The following is a 16,652-nucleotide window of genomic DNA, read 5'->3' as shown; positions in this document are numbered from 1 at the left end:
CCAGGAATAATAGAGGATTAGAAAACAAAATAGAAAATAGAGGATTTCTAGATAAATCTAAATTTCATTCCGGTTAGCAAGAAAACGTCTTTTAGCAGGTTTGTCTCATGTATCAAACAGGACATATTTATACTAAATAATATTTGGATTCCAAATAAAATATGGATTATTTTATTACTATCCCAAATTATTTGGATTTGGTATAAGTATATCCCAAATATTTTAGGGGACTTATAGGGAAATTTGTTGTTCAAATTCAAATTTAACTATGGGGACTGGGAATGCGGCTTAGTGGTAGACTGCTTGCCTAGCATGCGTGAAACCTAGGGCTCAATTCCTCAGTACCACAAAAACAGAAAAGCCAGAAGGAGCACTATGGCTCAAGTGGTAGAGTGCTAGCCTTGAGCAAAAGCAGCTCAGGGATAGTGTGTAGGCCCTGAGTTCAAGCCCCAGGATTGGCCAAAGAAAGTATGCATAGCTAGTATTTATACTACTAAATTAGAGAATTGTCTAGAAAGCTGTGTGTTGATTGTAAGGAGAATTATATTACAAACAAATTTCAGTGACCTTTTTCAGTCTAAGAAATGCACCTCTGTTACTTCTTTTTTCTCTTTTTTTTTCAGTACTAGGGTTTATACTCTAGGTAGGTGCTCTACTACTTGAGTTATGCCTTTAGCCTCTTTTCCCCTTCCACTCCCTTTATTTTTGAGATGGGATCTTGCTTTTTGCATGGGATAGCTTGGTCCACAATCCTCCTATTTACTTCTCACTGTCGCTGGCATGACTAATAGCCTTGTTTAGATGTTTGTTGTTGCTGGTTATGGAGCTTGACCTCAGTGTCATGCTGGCTCTGAGCTAACACTCTAGCACTCTACCATTTTTGAGCCACAGTGCCATTTACGTTTTTCTGGTAGTTAATTGTATATAAGACTCTCATGGCCTTTCCTGCCCAGTCTGGCTTTGAGCCACAGATCTGCAGATCTCAGTCTCCTGAGTAGCTAGAACTACAGGCATGGGCACTAGTCCTGGGTTTTGGATTTTTCTGTTGAGATAGGAATCTCACAAGCTTTTTGCCTAGGCTGGTTTAGAACTTTGAGCCTCCTGATATCTATCTCCCAAGTAGCTAGGATGAGAAGCATTTGCCACATATGCCTCATTATTATTTCTCTAACTCAGTTTAAATCTTCCTTTTGATCACATAGTCCCACTCATAGCACAATTCAGGTTAAAACATCAGTCCTATTTGTTTTCAGTCAATTCAGGACTTTTTTAGTCAAAGGAGAGTTTGACTATTTCCTGTGTCTCTATTGGTTGAAGCTAGACCTCAAGACCTTGGTACTGGGAGTGCTTGATTGTCATTTCGCCAAGGCTGCTGAAGTCCTTGACCAACCACTGACACAGAGGTCCTTCCATTTCTGGTTTTCTCCAGGACATCTGTGTTCTTGTCTATCCTCAGATGGTTCTGTTTTTGCTGCCCCTGCTGACATAGCCCCTCATCCTAATTAAGGAGGTTCCTCTCCTGTGCTGGCTTCTTGAGCCTTGGTTTTGTATCTGATTCTCTCCTGTGCCTCAGTTTTGAAATAGCTCTTTTCTTGCTGATAGAAGTCATTCTCATCAGATCCTCCTATAATTGAGTGTATTGTTTATTGCCAACAATATTCTACCCTGTAGCCAGGAATTTAATAGTATTTCCACAATCAACATTTTCCACAATTTGCTTTTGAGAGAATTTAGAATTTATTCTCTCAAGCCACTGTTCCAGCTATGAGCCTCAAAAGTCTGTTCAGACACTTGAGTTTTCCTCTTTTGGTTCTGGTATACCAGTCTTTTCTTCAGGACAGTAAACTTGGAATGGAGCAGGATTGGGGAGGTGGTGGGGAAGTAAGAAAACCAGAAAATATTTTGAATGAAAGACACATTGATTCCAATTTATCTTCTGCCTCCTTCTTTGCTCTAGAGTTTTCCTTTCTGTAAATCAATTGACTTCACAATTATCTTACCTTTCCTCATGCCAAAGAGGTAGAAACTAGTTTTGTGATCTTGAAGAGTCATACAGACTGGGTGGCCCATTGCCCTGACACTCAGCTCTACAGGAGCCCAGGGATCCTCCCCTTTCTCCTTCCCCCCACAGGGACAGCTCCACCACAACCCCTGTCTAGAAACTCCCACCCAAGCCCTGGGAGCTTGGCCACAGATAAGCCTTGGGGGGGGAGAATATTCTACAGCTATGGCTAAAGATTTCAAGATTGCAGGTAACTTGGGTTCATCCCCCAATCATGGCATAGGGAATATATTTAAGATGGTAGATCGTGTTGCCATGTTTCTCAGTGGTCTGAAGGATCTCTTTACAGTTGTTTGTCATAGAGCTTAACTATAGGACCAAACCTAAGGGACAGGTAAGTAATAAAAAGCTGCCTCTCAAGTGATGTCTGAGAAAACGTAGCAGGAAAATAACATCACATCACATCCCTAAGTATAAGTTGACTTTAAACAGAACAACCATAAGCCTGCCAGTTTATTACCAGAGGATTATTTGTGAGAATAGAGACCATAACTTAATGAGTAACCAAACTGAGTTCAAATCCCTGTTTAGCACTTAACTTCTCTGTGTCTTTGAGTCAATTCTTTAACTGGTCTGGCCTCATTTTCTTTGTTGAAGAGAAAGGCAGGGGCCATTGTTACTACGGGATGATTGCCAAGAAGGCGGTTGGTTAGTCAGTCATGTAAAAACATCTAAGATGCTCCCTGGCTCATGCTTGCTCTTTTTCTGTCCCCTTTTCCCCTCATGTCTGCTAGGGCTGGATGGCTGGTTGTCGGATGCACTGTGTTTACTGTGCATTGCGCACTGTGGGCTGGCTGAGGATGAGCTCCTCCATGTTTTGGAGTTGCTGGGTTATAGGAATCATTACAGAGTGACCGCAGTACACTGGGCCGCCTTCCGCAATGCCACCAAACATTGGATCCAAGAGAAGCCCAATGGCCTCCTCTGTCTCCGGCACAAGTCCCTGCGAAATGCTGTGGAATACAAGCTACTTGGTAAGGCCCAGGCCTGTGCAGGTGCAGCTGGCTACGGGGAAGTTGGGTCACCTAGAAGGAAAAGCTCATGGCAAGACTGCTCGAGGAAGAGTCAACCAACAGACATGCATTAGAAAAACAATGTTTAGGAGGTTTACTGACATCAGTTAGGTCTGGCTGAAGCCCATGGTTCACTCTCTCACGTAGTTCACTGCTGTGCATCAGTTAGGTCTGGCTGAACCCCATGGTTCACTCTCTCACGTAGTTCACTGCTGTGCATCAGTTAGGTCTGGCTGAACCCCATGGTTCACTCTCTCACGTAGTTCACTGCTGTGCATCAGTTAGGTCTGGCTGAACCCCGTGGTTTACTCTCTCACGTAGTTCACTGCTGTGCATCAGTTAGGTCTGGCTGAACCCCGTGGTTCACTCTCTCACGTAGTTCACTGCTGTGCATCAGTTAGGTCTGGCTGAACCCCGTGGTTCACTCTCTCACGTAGTTAACTGCTGTGCATCAGTTAGGTCTGACTGAACCCCATGGTTCACTCTCTCACGTAGTTCACTGCTGTGCATCAGTTAGGTCTGGCTGAACCCCATGGTTCACTCTCTCACGTAGTTCACTGCTGTGCATCAGTTAGGTCTGGCTGAACCCTGTGGTTTATTCTCTCCCGTAGTTCACTGCTGTGCATCAGTTAGGTCTGGCTGAACCCCATGGTTCACTCTCTCACGTAGTTCACTGCTGTGCATCAGTTAGGTCTGGCTGAACCCCATGGTTCACTCTCTCACGTAGTTCACTGCTGTGTATCAGTTAGGTCTGGCTGAACCCCGTGGTTCACTCTCTCACGTAGTTCACTGCTGTGCATCAGTTAGGTCTGGCTGAACCCCGTGGTTCATTCTCTCACGTAGTTCACTGCTGTGCATCAGTTAGGTCTGGCTGAACCCCGTGGTTTACCCTCTCACGTAGTTCACTGCTGTACATAGGCAGCTCTGGGCTCCTCTTTTGGTCTCAGCTAACCCCTTCTGTGTCCCTGCTGACACACTTCACTGGCTCATGTTCTCAAGGCTAATGTATCGTGCTCATGGTTGCTGGAGCTCCAGCCCCTCACATTTTAGGCAACAGGAAGGAAGAAGGGCTTTCCACTTCCTTAGAGCAGCTTTCTCACAACTTTCTTGTCAGCATTTCTATTCATGTTTCTTTGACCCGAAATTACATTACTTGGCCCATAGCTCGACACAAGGAGATTTGGGGGTGAACATTTCAACCTAGTGCACCATGCCTTAAGCCAAGGTTGGGTTCTGTCACTAAAGAAGAAGAGGGAAATGGTTACTGGATAGAAATGAGTAATCTCTGTTCAACACTGAAACCAAATTCTTGATCCCTTCTGAAAAGCACTGTAGGTCTTCCTCACAAGAAACTACAGCCACCACAGATACACTTAATCAAGAATCTGAGCACTCTAGCAATTAATCACACAGAGTCCTTCAAAAATCCTTAAACCACAGCTTCTGGGAAGATTCAAAACTCAGCCCATTTTCTTTTTCCTTTGTCAGTTGTGGGGCTTGAACTCAGGACCTGGGTGCTGTCCCTAAACTCTTTTGCTCAAGGCTGACATTCTACCACTTGGAGCCATAGCACCACTTCCAGTTTTTGAGTAGTTAATTGGAGATAAGTGTCTTGTGGGGCCTTCTCTGCCTGGTCTGGCTTTGAACTGCAATCTTCAGATCTCAGTCTCCTAAGTAGCTAGGACTACAGGCATAAGCCACTGGCGCTCACCTTCATTTTCTTTTACTATATTCTTTTTACTTTTTAAAAAATTTATCTCAGTCACTTTTTCTTGAATGATAACACTCTTGGGTACTGGAGTTATGACATGGATGCTAAAATTCTGGGTACCCATTGAACCCCTTTTCTGTACTATGAGCCCTCAAACAAAAGCACTGCAGCAATATTCAATGTTGTCAGAAATATAAGTTCTTGTGCTGCAGAATGAGGCTGTGAATACCAGTCTTTGCTAGAGGCATGAAGAATTGTAATGTCAATAATTTCCGTCTGTGTGGCCTGGGCACGAGGAACAAGCCCATCCCACATGCACGGAAATGACCCCGAAGCCAGGGCTCTAGGATTTGAATCTATCATGATAGTGTTTATAAAGGGCTACCCTTTTGACTCTTGTTCAAATGTCATAGCAATCCTTTTGAGGCAAGTTGGTCTTTCTTAACTCACATGCGTCTTCATGCTCCTTGTTTTTAAAATTAATCCTCTGTCTAGTATTATATCCCATTTGTTAACCTAAATTACTACCAACCAAAAGTTGATTCTCTCTCGATTAAGAGAGAGTCTTTGATCACTCAATCAGGTCTGAATTTCCTGAGACTTATTCTAATTATACTCAGTAGGGGTTTGCTGACTGAATGCACAGTTATTTCTGGCTGCTTGTTTAGGGGAGGGCTTGCAGTTTCTGATGCTTCCATTTCTGCTGTGTTGAGAGCCAGTAGGGGATCTCAGCCTCTGGTGTCTGCCTGCATTGGAATTAGGAGCTGGCAGCCTGAGCCCAAGAGAGGAGAGTGAGCCATCTGTACATGACACTGCGATCAGGGGACCGAGTGGCCTCATTTCACCCTGTCTTCAGCTTATTCCCACCCTGCATGCCATTTGATCCTCAAAAGAAAAAAATCTTCCTGGCTGCCACTAAAAATGACTTTTTTTGTTGTTAAGAGCAATAGCTTTAGACTCTTATAGAATAGATATCACCTGGTACAAGGTGTTTAACCCTCTTAGCATTCCCATCTCTTACCTGCAAAATAAGAATAATAATAGGACTTACCTTGAAAGTATCGCACATGCAAATTCATGCCTAATACAGCATCTGGTATACTGATGAGCACTTGAAGTGGCCATTTGAGCCAATTGCCAGTACTCCCACCATGGGGAACAGTTCTTGGCCACTTGTCGGGTAGGACCATGTGACCAGACGGCCACTGGTCACATTCAAGATAGCTGCACTTACCAGTCCCAGAGTGAGGAGACCTGGATTCGAATTCTAGGTCCTCGATAATAAACCTTTGTTCTTTTACACTTCTGATATTCAGGCTTGTCAGTCCAGCTTATTCTGTCCCCCTGTGAGTAACAGCAGCACGTGATAAATGTCAGCCATTAAATCTGTCCATGAGAACAGGACTGCACGTTGCACACGAAGACGATGCTGAGGTCAAACCATTCCTTGTATCCCATAGGTAGCTGGAAGAGCATGGGATTCAATCAGAACATGTGAATTAACCATGCTGCTTCAGTTACCAGCCCTGTGCTGACTCGACAAGTTATCTGGTCTCCCGATTTTAATTAGCTTCTTTTGTCATTAGGGGCCTCGTATTTATGTCCTCCTGCTGAGATCATTGCTCATGAAAGTATTTGGCACCTTGTTTTTCCTCGGTGCTGGGATTGAATCCAGGATCTTCACACAGCAGAGTATATGCTCTACCAGTGAGCCCAGTATGTTCTGTACATTTTTTTTTTTTGGTCTGGTCGTGGGGCTGAACTCTGGGCCTGGGCGCTGTCCCTCAGCATTTCAGCTCAAGGCTAGCGCTCTACCAGTTGAGCTACAGCGCCACTTCCAGCTTTTTTTTTCTGCTTATGTGGTGCTGAGGAATCGAACCCAGGGCCTCATGCATGTAAGGCAAGCACTCTACCACTGAGCTACCTTCTCAGCCCTGTTCTGTACATTTTAATTGTTATATTTAACACTCCAAATTTTGGTCTCAGGGTAATTTTGGACCCATTTTCTCTCTGTTTCTGTCTCTGTCTCTGTGTGTGTGTCTCTCTCTCTCACATTCCCTTTCCTACTCTCCAACTTATTACTCACAAAATGCCCTTGCCATATCTAGTGAAAAAGAGTTTTCTTTTCCTTCAGTAGTCTCTTAAGCACTGTATGTGCTTAATTGACATCTAGGTTGATTGGTACACCAACATATTCAACCACAGTCACTCCAAGTGTGTGGGTGAGCTGGAAGTCAATTAGTGGAAATGCAGAATAGTTATTTAAGTAATGGCTCCCTTTTGGTTAATAGTTAAAAGTGTCAAGTGGAAAATTTAAAAATATTTCTAAGTGGCACTGTGGTAGAGAGCAGCACTAGACTTGAGCTGAAGAGCTAAGGGACAGCACCCAGGCCAAGAGTTCAAGCCCCATGACTGACAAACAAAAAACAAATAAAACAACCCCCCCCAAATATGTCTATTTTAGTTTTTAAGGATAAAGCTCACCAGAATTTAATGAAACAAAACCCTTCTGTTACTTCTTAAGAAGCCTGTGCCTGGGTAGCCTGCTGTATCAGGTCCATTTCTTCTGGGAATTATCCATTATTCTTAAGTAGAGCTATCCTGGCTCTAATGTCAACTTTGCCATCTCTTTGCTCATTTCCCCCTCAGCTAATATCCACCGGCCAGCAATGGATTCATGTGTCATGCACACCCTCTTATGCTTGAAAATGATTAGGAATAACTGAGTTTTACATTTAAAATAGAAAAAGAGGTCACTGGTATTTTCTTGGGGGAAGGGAAGACAACTTAAAAATCCAACATGCTGGGGCTGGGAAGGTGGCTCAGTGGTAGAGCACTTGCCTTGCATGCTCAAGGCCCTGGGTTCAATTCCTCAGCACCACATAAGAATAAAGCCAGAAGTGGTGCTGTGGCTCAAGTGGTAGAGCGCTAGCCTTGAGCTGAAGAGCTGAGGGACAGCGCCCAGGCCTAGAGTTCAGGCCCCACGACTGGACCCCCCCCCCAAAAAAAAAATCCAACATGCTCACCAGTGATCCTAGGTAGAATTAATTCTTATGGAGGGTGGGGGAAACTCAGACTGATAGATAAGAATTCACTTTCCAGGTTGGGCAGTGGCTCAGTGGTAGAATGCTTGCCTTGCATGCATGAGGCCCTGGGTTTGATTCCTCAGCACCTCATAAGCACAAAAAAGCCAGAAGTGGCTCTATGGCTCAAGTGGTAGAGCAGTAGCCTTGAGCTGAAAAGGTGAGGGACAGCGCCCAGGCCCAGAGTTCAGGCCCCATGACTGGCCAAAACAAACAAACAAAAACAAAACAAAACAAAAAAAGAATTCACTTTCCTATTTAAGCTAACTTGTCTTTCCTTTCTCTAGTTATATTTACAGAAGTGTCAGGTTTCTGCTATACTATTTTTATATACTAAGGAGTTAGAGGTGTTAAACTGCAATTCATATTTAAATAGGCGTAATCACTCCTGTGAGAGAAAGCTGTCCGTATACATTTCTGAACCCAGCAAATCAGAAAAAAATACGTTTTCACCAAATCTTGACGAGATTCTTCCAGCGGCAAACCGGTTTTTGGAGAGTTTATCAAGAGTTGCCATGGCATCTGAAGATGAGCGGGTGCTGGGCTGGGCTGGGCAGCTTTCTCACCAGCCCCAGGTATGTCTCTCCCTTTGTGAGGAGGCCAGTGTATCTTTCTCCTTTATCAGTCACTGGTGGTTCCCTTGAGCAAGGTATATTCATATTTCTTTTTTTGGGTCCGGTCCTGGGGCCTGAACTCTGGGCCTGGGCACTGTCCATCAGCTCTTCAGCTCAAGGCTAGCACTCTACCACTTGAGCCACAGCGCCACTTCCGGGTTTTTTCTTTTTGCTTATGTGGTGCTGAGGAATTGAACCCAGGGCCTCATGCATGCAAGGCAAGCGCTCTACCACTGAGCCACCTTCCCAACCCACGTACATTCATATTTCTGTAAATCCTTAGTCTCCTTCAGATGAGATCATCACCTGGCCCCCACTTCTGCTGCTGATTGATGGATCCTCTGAGTCATGCCTTTTTTTTTTTTTTTGATTGGTCTTGGGGCTTGAACTCTGGGCCTGAATGCTGTCCCTCAGCAATTCAGCTCAAGGCTAGTGCTCTGTCACTTGAGCCACAGCGCCACTTCAGGTTTTCTGAGTGGTTTATTGGAGATAAGAATCCCACGGACTTTCCTGCCCGGGCTGGCTTTGAACCGAGATCCTCAGATCTCAGCCTCCTGAGTAGCTAGGATTACAGACGTGAGCCACCGGCACCTGGCTTACGCCATTTCATCTATCTGGTTCTTCAGAGTTCTCTTTCTCTTTTCCCTCCACATGCATTCTTCCTTTCAAAGGAAACTGACATTTGGAGAGCAGAGGACAAGAGCAAGAGTCAGGAAAGGGTGGCCCATGTGGCCTGCTGGGACCCCCGGTGTTCATCTTGTCTTTTCCTAATGCATCCTTCTCTCCCCCCCCCCCCCCGCCTTCCCCCACCTCCCTCCCTTTCCCTGCTTCTTCCTTCTTTACTACTTAGCCACCGATTCATCATACACCCATTGGTGCCCCATCCTACCTTCTACATTGTGGTAGAAGGTAGGCGTAGAAGGTACATAAGATACAGCCCTCAAGCCCCTTTCCATCTTGTGTGAGCTAGACAATTACTGGGTAGTAACTGACAGTAATATGCCTTTGAAAAACAATACACAAAGACCCCTTTGACTGGTATAGATCAATCCAGGAGGAAGGGACAGTCATCTTGGGCACACGAGGAACACTGATTCCAATTGCTGAAGAGTAAAAGGCTGGTATTTATTGGATGTCCAACCAACGTATTATTAGTTAAGAAGTTTGTAAAGAAGCTAATGAAATGTAGTTATGAGAACACCTTCCTTCAAGGCAAAAAGTACTAAATATATTTCTATTCATATGTTGTGTCACAAGTATCACAGACTTTATCTCAAAGATCCAAAGCCCCAGCTTGTGGACAAGGCTACACTTCATCCACTACTGGAATATATTGTTGGAAGCTGGCTATGATGCTTCGGCGGCTTATATGCTCTCAGTGGACAAGATTAAAGCCGATGAGTGCCACAAGATGAAGAAGAGATGTACGCTGTCAGGTACCGTGAGCAACACTACCTCCCATAATTCTCACCAACCCAATCATTCCTTCCCAAATTAAAGCCAATGGCTTCTGGAAACAAGGGTTAATGTCGCCATAGCGTCTCTCTTTTCTCTTGCTGCGCTGTTTACCAGGTGATGGAGGGTGTAGGCTGGAGATTTGCACTGGAAGGAAGTCATGGAATAGTGTAATGTGTGAGAATTTTCTAGCATAAACGAGCCCCATTCAGAATCTTTCTGTTGAAGTGAGTGGAGATGTCCACAAGGCTTTGGGGGGTACTTTAATACGAGTATGAAGCCATCTGTATAAATACATTTTTTTTCTGCATGCGTGTGCCAGTCCTGGAGCTTGAACTCAGGGCCCAAGTATTGTCTTTGAACTTTATTTTTTGCTCAAGACTAGTGTTTTGCACTGGCGCCACAATTCTACTTCCAGCTTTTTTTTCAGTGGTTAATTGGAGATAAAGAGTCTCACAGACTTTCCTGCCTCAGCTGACTTTGAACCATGATCCTCATATCTCAACCCCCTGAGTAGCTAGGATTACAGGTGTGACCCATCATGCCCAGCATACAAATATTGTTTATTTTAGACCCTTAAAAAACCTTTCTCTTAGCAGGCAATCCTGTGCTTTACGGTATCCTTTCCTTTCCTATGTGTTTAAGTCATGGCCACATTTTTCAGATTTACATCCATGAAATACTTTTTTTTATTATTATAACTACTTTATTTCCACTAGAAGGTACAATCTCACAGGGGTTTCATAGTTTAATAAGCTACAATCACATCACTGAAACTACATAAAAATCAGTGCTGTAAATGGAACTGCTTGGCTTTGACCATCTACATTTCGGCACATCTCTTGCAGAATCTGCACAAAGAATTATCTTCTCCCTTTGCTCCTCTTAATTGTTCTTATATGTCAGTTGCTTTCTATTCCAGTATATCCAGAGTGGTGAAATGATAAAGCCAGCCACGTAGCCAAAGGTTGCTCCAAGTGTACAGGAGATGGGTTATACCTGCCATTGTCTTTCCCAATCCAGTGGAATAGGAAATGCTCCAAGCCATGCACCTACAAAACTAGAAATAGTAGTGATCTTGAGACTCTTCTCCTAAATGGAATTAACTCCATTTTTACTGAAAACTCTTAGCTATGCTTTGAGGTTTGATCCTAGTAAACAAAAATAAGGTACAACAGTAAAAGTAGACAAAATAACTGCAAGTGAAAATGTTTCCAACACCAGCTCTAATGGCACTCCACAGAGAACAAAAATCACATGAAGGAAGACAAGATATTAAAAAGTCAATACAGCATTAAAAAAATTTGGCTACCTTATACACAGTGAACTTCTTTTAGAGGATACATTTGGTTTCACTACGAAGTATAATAGGAGATTGACAGCAGTTACAGAAACAGAGCATATGTACAACCACAGCAAGTGAGTTTCTAATACTGAAAAGTTCTCCAAGAAGAGTGATAGAATGAAGGTGCTTAGGATAATGGAAAATATGCACAAAAGATGCATATAAGATAGCTTCTTGATATCACTACCTGTCATGATGCTTTCTTGGTTAGTTATAGCATCAGGTGCAACCGGCTGCCGTAGACCCCATGAAATCTTTTATCTTCATTCTCTTGTCTCTTGTGGGCCCTCATTTCTCCTCTCTACCTTCATAAAGCAGGACTATGACTACCCAGTACAGCATGGCGGGTCGCATTCCTGCCTTGCCCCTCACCCTGGCCAATAAGATCCATCCTTTCAGGACCATATGTATGCCCACCTTTCTCCCTTCTTGTCATTGAGTCAATAGACACATGTATTAGAGTCACAAGAACCAGGAATCCCATGGAATAGCCATATGTTATATGTTACAGTAGCTCTCTTGACGGTTGGCTCTCCCCACCCTTTTTAACAACAATTATGTTACCCACACATTACCCTGAGCTAGTATGTCCTCGAGGGATAGTAAGGCAAGATATTTACCTGGACGATCCTTTCAAAGGATTCTAGAGAGCCAGGCACCAGTGGCTCACGCCTGTCATCCTAGCTACTCAGGAGGCTGAGATCTGAGGATGGCGGTTCAAAGCCAGCCCGGGCAGGAAAGGCTGAGAGACCCTTATCTCCAATAAACCACCAGAAAACGGGAAGTGGTGCTGTGGCTCAAGTGGTAGAGCGCTGGCCTTGAGCTGAAGAGCTGAGGGACAGTGCCCAGGCCCAGAGTTCAAGCCCCACAACTGACAAAAACAAAAACAAACAAAAAATTCCTAGAGAAACCCCGTTTTCTAGCTTGAAATCTGGAAAATTATCTGTCAGTTCTTCCCTGCCCTCCTTTTCTTTCTTTCTTTTTTCTTTTCTTTTTTGTCAGTCCTGGGGCTTGAACTCTGGGCCTAAGCGCTGTCCCTCAGCTCTTCAGCTCAAGGCTAGCACTCTACCACATGAGCTACAGCACCACTTCCAGTTTTCTGGTGGTTTATTGGAGATAAGAGTTTCACGGATTTTCCTGCCGGGGCTGGCTTTGAACCGCGATCCTCAGATCTCAGCCTCCTGAGTAGCTAGGATTACAGGCGTGAGCCAGGGGCACCAGCTCCTGCCCTTCTTTTTTAGTAGAGGTGGTGGACATTCTGTCTCTCTTTAAAGCACAAGGCCATCTGGGATTTGCTTCCAAGAGGGATCAGGAGTTCACGACCCAAAGCCTTGAAAATTAATTTTCCCCAAAGCACCAGTGGGAGGAAGGGGCTTCTGGTGAGGGGAGTAGATCTGCTAGGTAGGAGAGGTCTGGTTCACGGGGTATAGGATCATCTCCTGAGCTACCATCCCGACCTCTCCCTGTTCAGGAAGCGGTGAATCATCATTATCCTTTGGGGGCCTCAGTCTTTATTTTTCCCTTCTGTTCTGAGAGATTAATAGGGTATTCATACTTTTGACCGCTGGTAATTCCAAGAAAGCTCCTTTAAGACATCAGTTTTTGAAAGGTACCATTAGTAGGCAAGGAGTCAGGAAGTATCTGTGGGCTTCTTGCAGTTGGTTTGAATGTAGTGCTTACATCCAGAGGATTAGTTCTTTCTGACTGTGTCCTTTGTTGCCCCCTGGTGGCTGGAGGGGAATATCACATTAGCTCTTAAATTGGAAATAATACACAGTTTGGACTCCTGGACTTAACTCTCCTGGTTCCCCTTCCTTCCCCCCTCCCCACCCCCCAAGCACCACATTCTGAATGGAATCTAATAATAGATTATTAATAATCTAATAGATGATTAGGAGGGAGGACTTTGAGGGGTATTTTTTATGGGTTGTCTCTTGCTTGGGGCTGGAACTCTGGGTCATATCAAAGTGAGGAAAATCCATTTCTGGCTGCAGTTGCACTTTTGGACAAAGACTGGAGAAGAAATACTGGAGCAGGGAGCATGTGTGAGAAGGTCATGGTAGGTCTTGGAGGCAGGACGCTCGATGTGGGCAGAATGCTGGGTTCTGGGAATGGGTCCATCTTGGCAGATGGCTGGCTGTTCTCCAGGTGGCTTTTGAGGTAGGTTAGGCAGAAATCATCATACTAAGCAGAGAGCTGTCCAATGAGGGAAAAAGATAAACATGTGACACTACAGGGTCTTAACAGAAAGTTGAAGTAAATAAAAAATACCAGGTTGTTGTGACTACCTGGGAGCCTTTAGAAACCTCTAAACATCTTGGATAGATTGAAAAGAAATTGATTAAATTTTAAAAGTAACTCTAGAGATAAATAAAAGGCACAGAAGACCCAATTTGCAATGATCACAGAAAATGTGAACTAAGACCAAATTCAACAAGAAATATACATAATCTCTATTTTGTTTCATTGTATCAGTCCTGGGGGTTGAACTCAATGCCTGGATGCTGAGCCTGAGCTTTTGTGCTCAAGGCTAATGCTCTATCACATAGAGTCACAGCTCTATTTCTGACTCTTTGGTAATTAATTGGAGATAAGAGTCTTGTGGACTTTCTTGCTTGGACTGGGTTTGAACTTTGATCCTCAATTCTTAGCCTCCTGAGTAGCTTGGATTATGGTTGTGAGCCACCAGCACTTGTTTCATTTTATTTCTTTTTGCAGAAACTACAATTTCAGTATACAGGGAGACCGAAACATATTCTTGGCCAGAGCAACTCAATGTTGTAAATCATCATTCTTCCCCAACTGAGTTATTGATAAAAAAAACTTTCATGAAAATATCAATGGATTAACACATTTCAAAATTTTCAAAATTTTATTGAATGGTATCTCTTTTGTACAACTACTTAAAGATTAAAAAATATAAAGTTTTCAAAATGATTCTGAGGCTGGGAATGTGGCTCAGTGGTAGACTGCTTGCCTTGCATGCATGAAGCCCTAGGTTTGATTCCTCACTACCACATACACAGAAAAAGCTGGAAGTGGCACTGTGGCTCAAGTGGTAGAGTGCTAGCCTTGAGCAAAAGAAGCTTAGGGACCCAAAAAAAAAATTAACAACAACAAAACAGAAGTGGTGCTGTAGCTCAAGCGGTAGAGCATTCACTTTGAGCTGAAGAGTGCAAGGACAGCGCCCAAACCCAGAGTTCAAGCCCCACAACTGACAAAAAACAACAACAACAACAACAAAAGAAGCTTAGGGACAGTGCCCAGGCCCAGAGTTCAAGCTCCAAGATTGGCAAAAAAAAAAAAGGATTCTGAAATTATTGGAGGAACAATAGATTACATTAGAGTTTAAAAATAATGAAAGCAATTTGAATACCAAGTTATTTAAACACATTACAAACCAATGATAATTTACAAAATACTCCTGGAAACAAAAATAGACTGCTCACTGGAACAAAATGGCAACTCAGCTGTCTATATATGGTTCTAGACATCATCTTTGGGTATTTGAATTTCAGTTTGTTAAAGACAGATTATGTTGGGTGCTGGTGGCTCATGCTTGTAATCCTAGCTATTCAGGAGGCTGAGATCTGAGGATCATGTTGTAGTTCAAAGCTAGCCTAGCAGGAAGGAAAGTCTGTGAAACTCTTAACTAATTAATCACCAAAACAAAACAAAACAAAAACAAAAAACCAGAAGTGGATCTGTGGCTCCACTAGAGCACTAGTCCTGAGCAAAAACCAGCTTAGGGTTTTTTTACTCTGATTCTTGAGTTCAAGCCCCATGACCTACAAAAATAAGCCACTGTTTTTAATAGTGGTTTATTATTTGGTAAGGAGGTTAGTTAAAACTATACCAAAATAACTTCCAGAAGGATTAGAAAGAAATGAAATTATATTTTCTGTAAGGAAGTATAGTTAAGTCTAAGCAAGAAAGCAACAAGGTAAATCATGGACAACCTAATTGATAAATCTGTCTAAATAGATACATAAAGTTTCTCTTTGTAAAACAAAACAAAACAGCGCCAACCAACTGACCCTGAGAAAACCAGAAGCAATTAGAGGGCAATTGAGCAGCTGTGATGAATATGCATACCATACAGAGAAGGCAAAGGATTAATACTTAGAAATACCAATGCACAAAAGATTAGAAGCACATGCAGAAGTGTGTAAACAGGTGATCTTTGATGCAGTTAGAGCAGTCTTTACATTTTGGTGTATTTTTCTGTTTTCAATTTTCTCTGTTTTTGCATGCATATTAGTTTTAGAATAGGAACAACTTCATTGTCTATGTTGGTGCTGAGTGAACGTGAGGGTGTGGCCGGTGGAGGCCAGGCTCTTGAACAAGCCAAGCCAACCCCTCCCCTGCTTGTGGAAGTTAGCATTGAGTCCAGGGTCTTGCACTCGTGTGCTCATCCCTTTTGTTTTTGAGATGTAGTGGTGGTAGGCCTAGACTGGCCTTGAACTTAAAATCATCTTGCTTACACTTCCTAAGGAGCTGGGATTATAGGCATGTTATAGGCATGTGGTAATACAGGGGCTGGCTAAATGGAGGATTCAAAGCAGTAATGGCCATCATCTATTCCAACATGAGCCCTCGACAGGAATCTGAACCCAAGAACCCCTCAGGGAATGTGCAGATGCCCTGAGTCCTCTCTGTTCTCCCAGGCTACCCTTGTTTGCCTGCTCTAGTGGCTGCTGGAGGGTCTGATGCTTCTCTGTGTCCAGTTCTTCCTCTTGGTTCTCATTCCCGCCTCAGGCCCCTTTGCTTGGATGGCCACTTTGGACCAATGTCATGACGTAGTGCTGAGATAATCTATTTCCCTTGGCTCTGTTTTCATTCTTTCCCTTTGACTTGAAGCACACTAGCTTCTAGCTGACTTCAGTGCTGAAAACTGTAGCCGGGTCTGCTTGTTCAGAATCTATGGTGCTGTCTAGCACACAGAAGGTGCTTCAGATGTATTTACTTCACGCATGGCAGTGACCCATGGGAAAGCAGACAGAGGAAGAAGGGAGGGCGCACAGGCCTCCAACATGAGCAAAGGGACAGTTGAGGAATGAGGAGTATGTGCGTGACAAGCACACAGTTTCAGATGTAACTCGGGAGCAAATGAAGTTTCTGTACTAGAGCATATAAAAGGAGAAATTCTACAAGTAACCACTTTGGACCACCGTTTAGGTGGTTCAAAAGTTTTATTATGTATTTTTGTTATTTATTTTCATTATGTGAAAGGTATAAACACACACACTCTCTCTCTCTTTCCTATGTACTCCTTGTTTTGTTTTGATGTTTTCTTTCTGCTAAAGCCAGCAATTCCAAGATCTAGTTCCAAGAATGCCTGGTGCATGTAAGGGACCAGACTCCATCTG

General features: G+C 43.5%; 1 protein-coding gene and 1 pseudogene across 1 annotated transcript in view; one reads left to right on the top strand and one right to left on the bottom strand.

Moving 5' to 3' along the window:
• LOC122119195 (putative tetratricopeptide repeat protein 41) overlaps positions 1-16,652 on the top strand; it is a 49,108-nt gene that overhangs the window by 12,776 nt on the left and 19,680 nt on the right. Inside the window, exons 6-8 of the mRNA XM_042693198.1 lie at positions 2,797-3,036; positions 8,246-8,444; positions 9,741-9,919. Coding sequence (XP_042549132.1) covers positions 2,797-3,036; positions 8,246-8,444; positions 9,741-9,919 — 618 coding nt within the window. The remainder of the gene's footprint in view (positions 1-2,796; positions 3,037-8,245; positions 8,445-9,740; positions 9,920-16,652) is intronic.
• Positions 10,716-11,477, bottom strand: LOC122119194 (annotated as a pseudogene).

The sequence above is a fragment of the Dipodomys spectabilis genome, unplaced genomic scaffold (genome assembly GCF_019054845.1).
Source record: "Dipodomys spectabilis isolate Male_0828 unplaced genomic scaffold, ASM1905484v1 ptg000163l, whole genome shotgun sequence".
NCBI classification, from domain to species: Eukaryota; Metazoa; Chordata; class Mammalia; order Rodentia; family Heteromyidae; genus Dipodomys; species Dipodomys spectabilis.
This window is presented reverse-complemented; position numbering and strand designations above follow the sequence as displayed.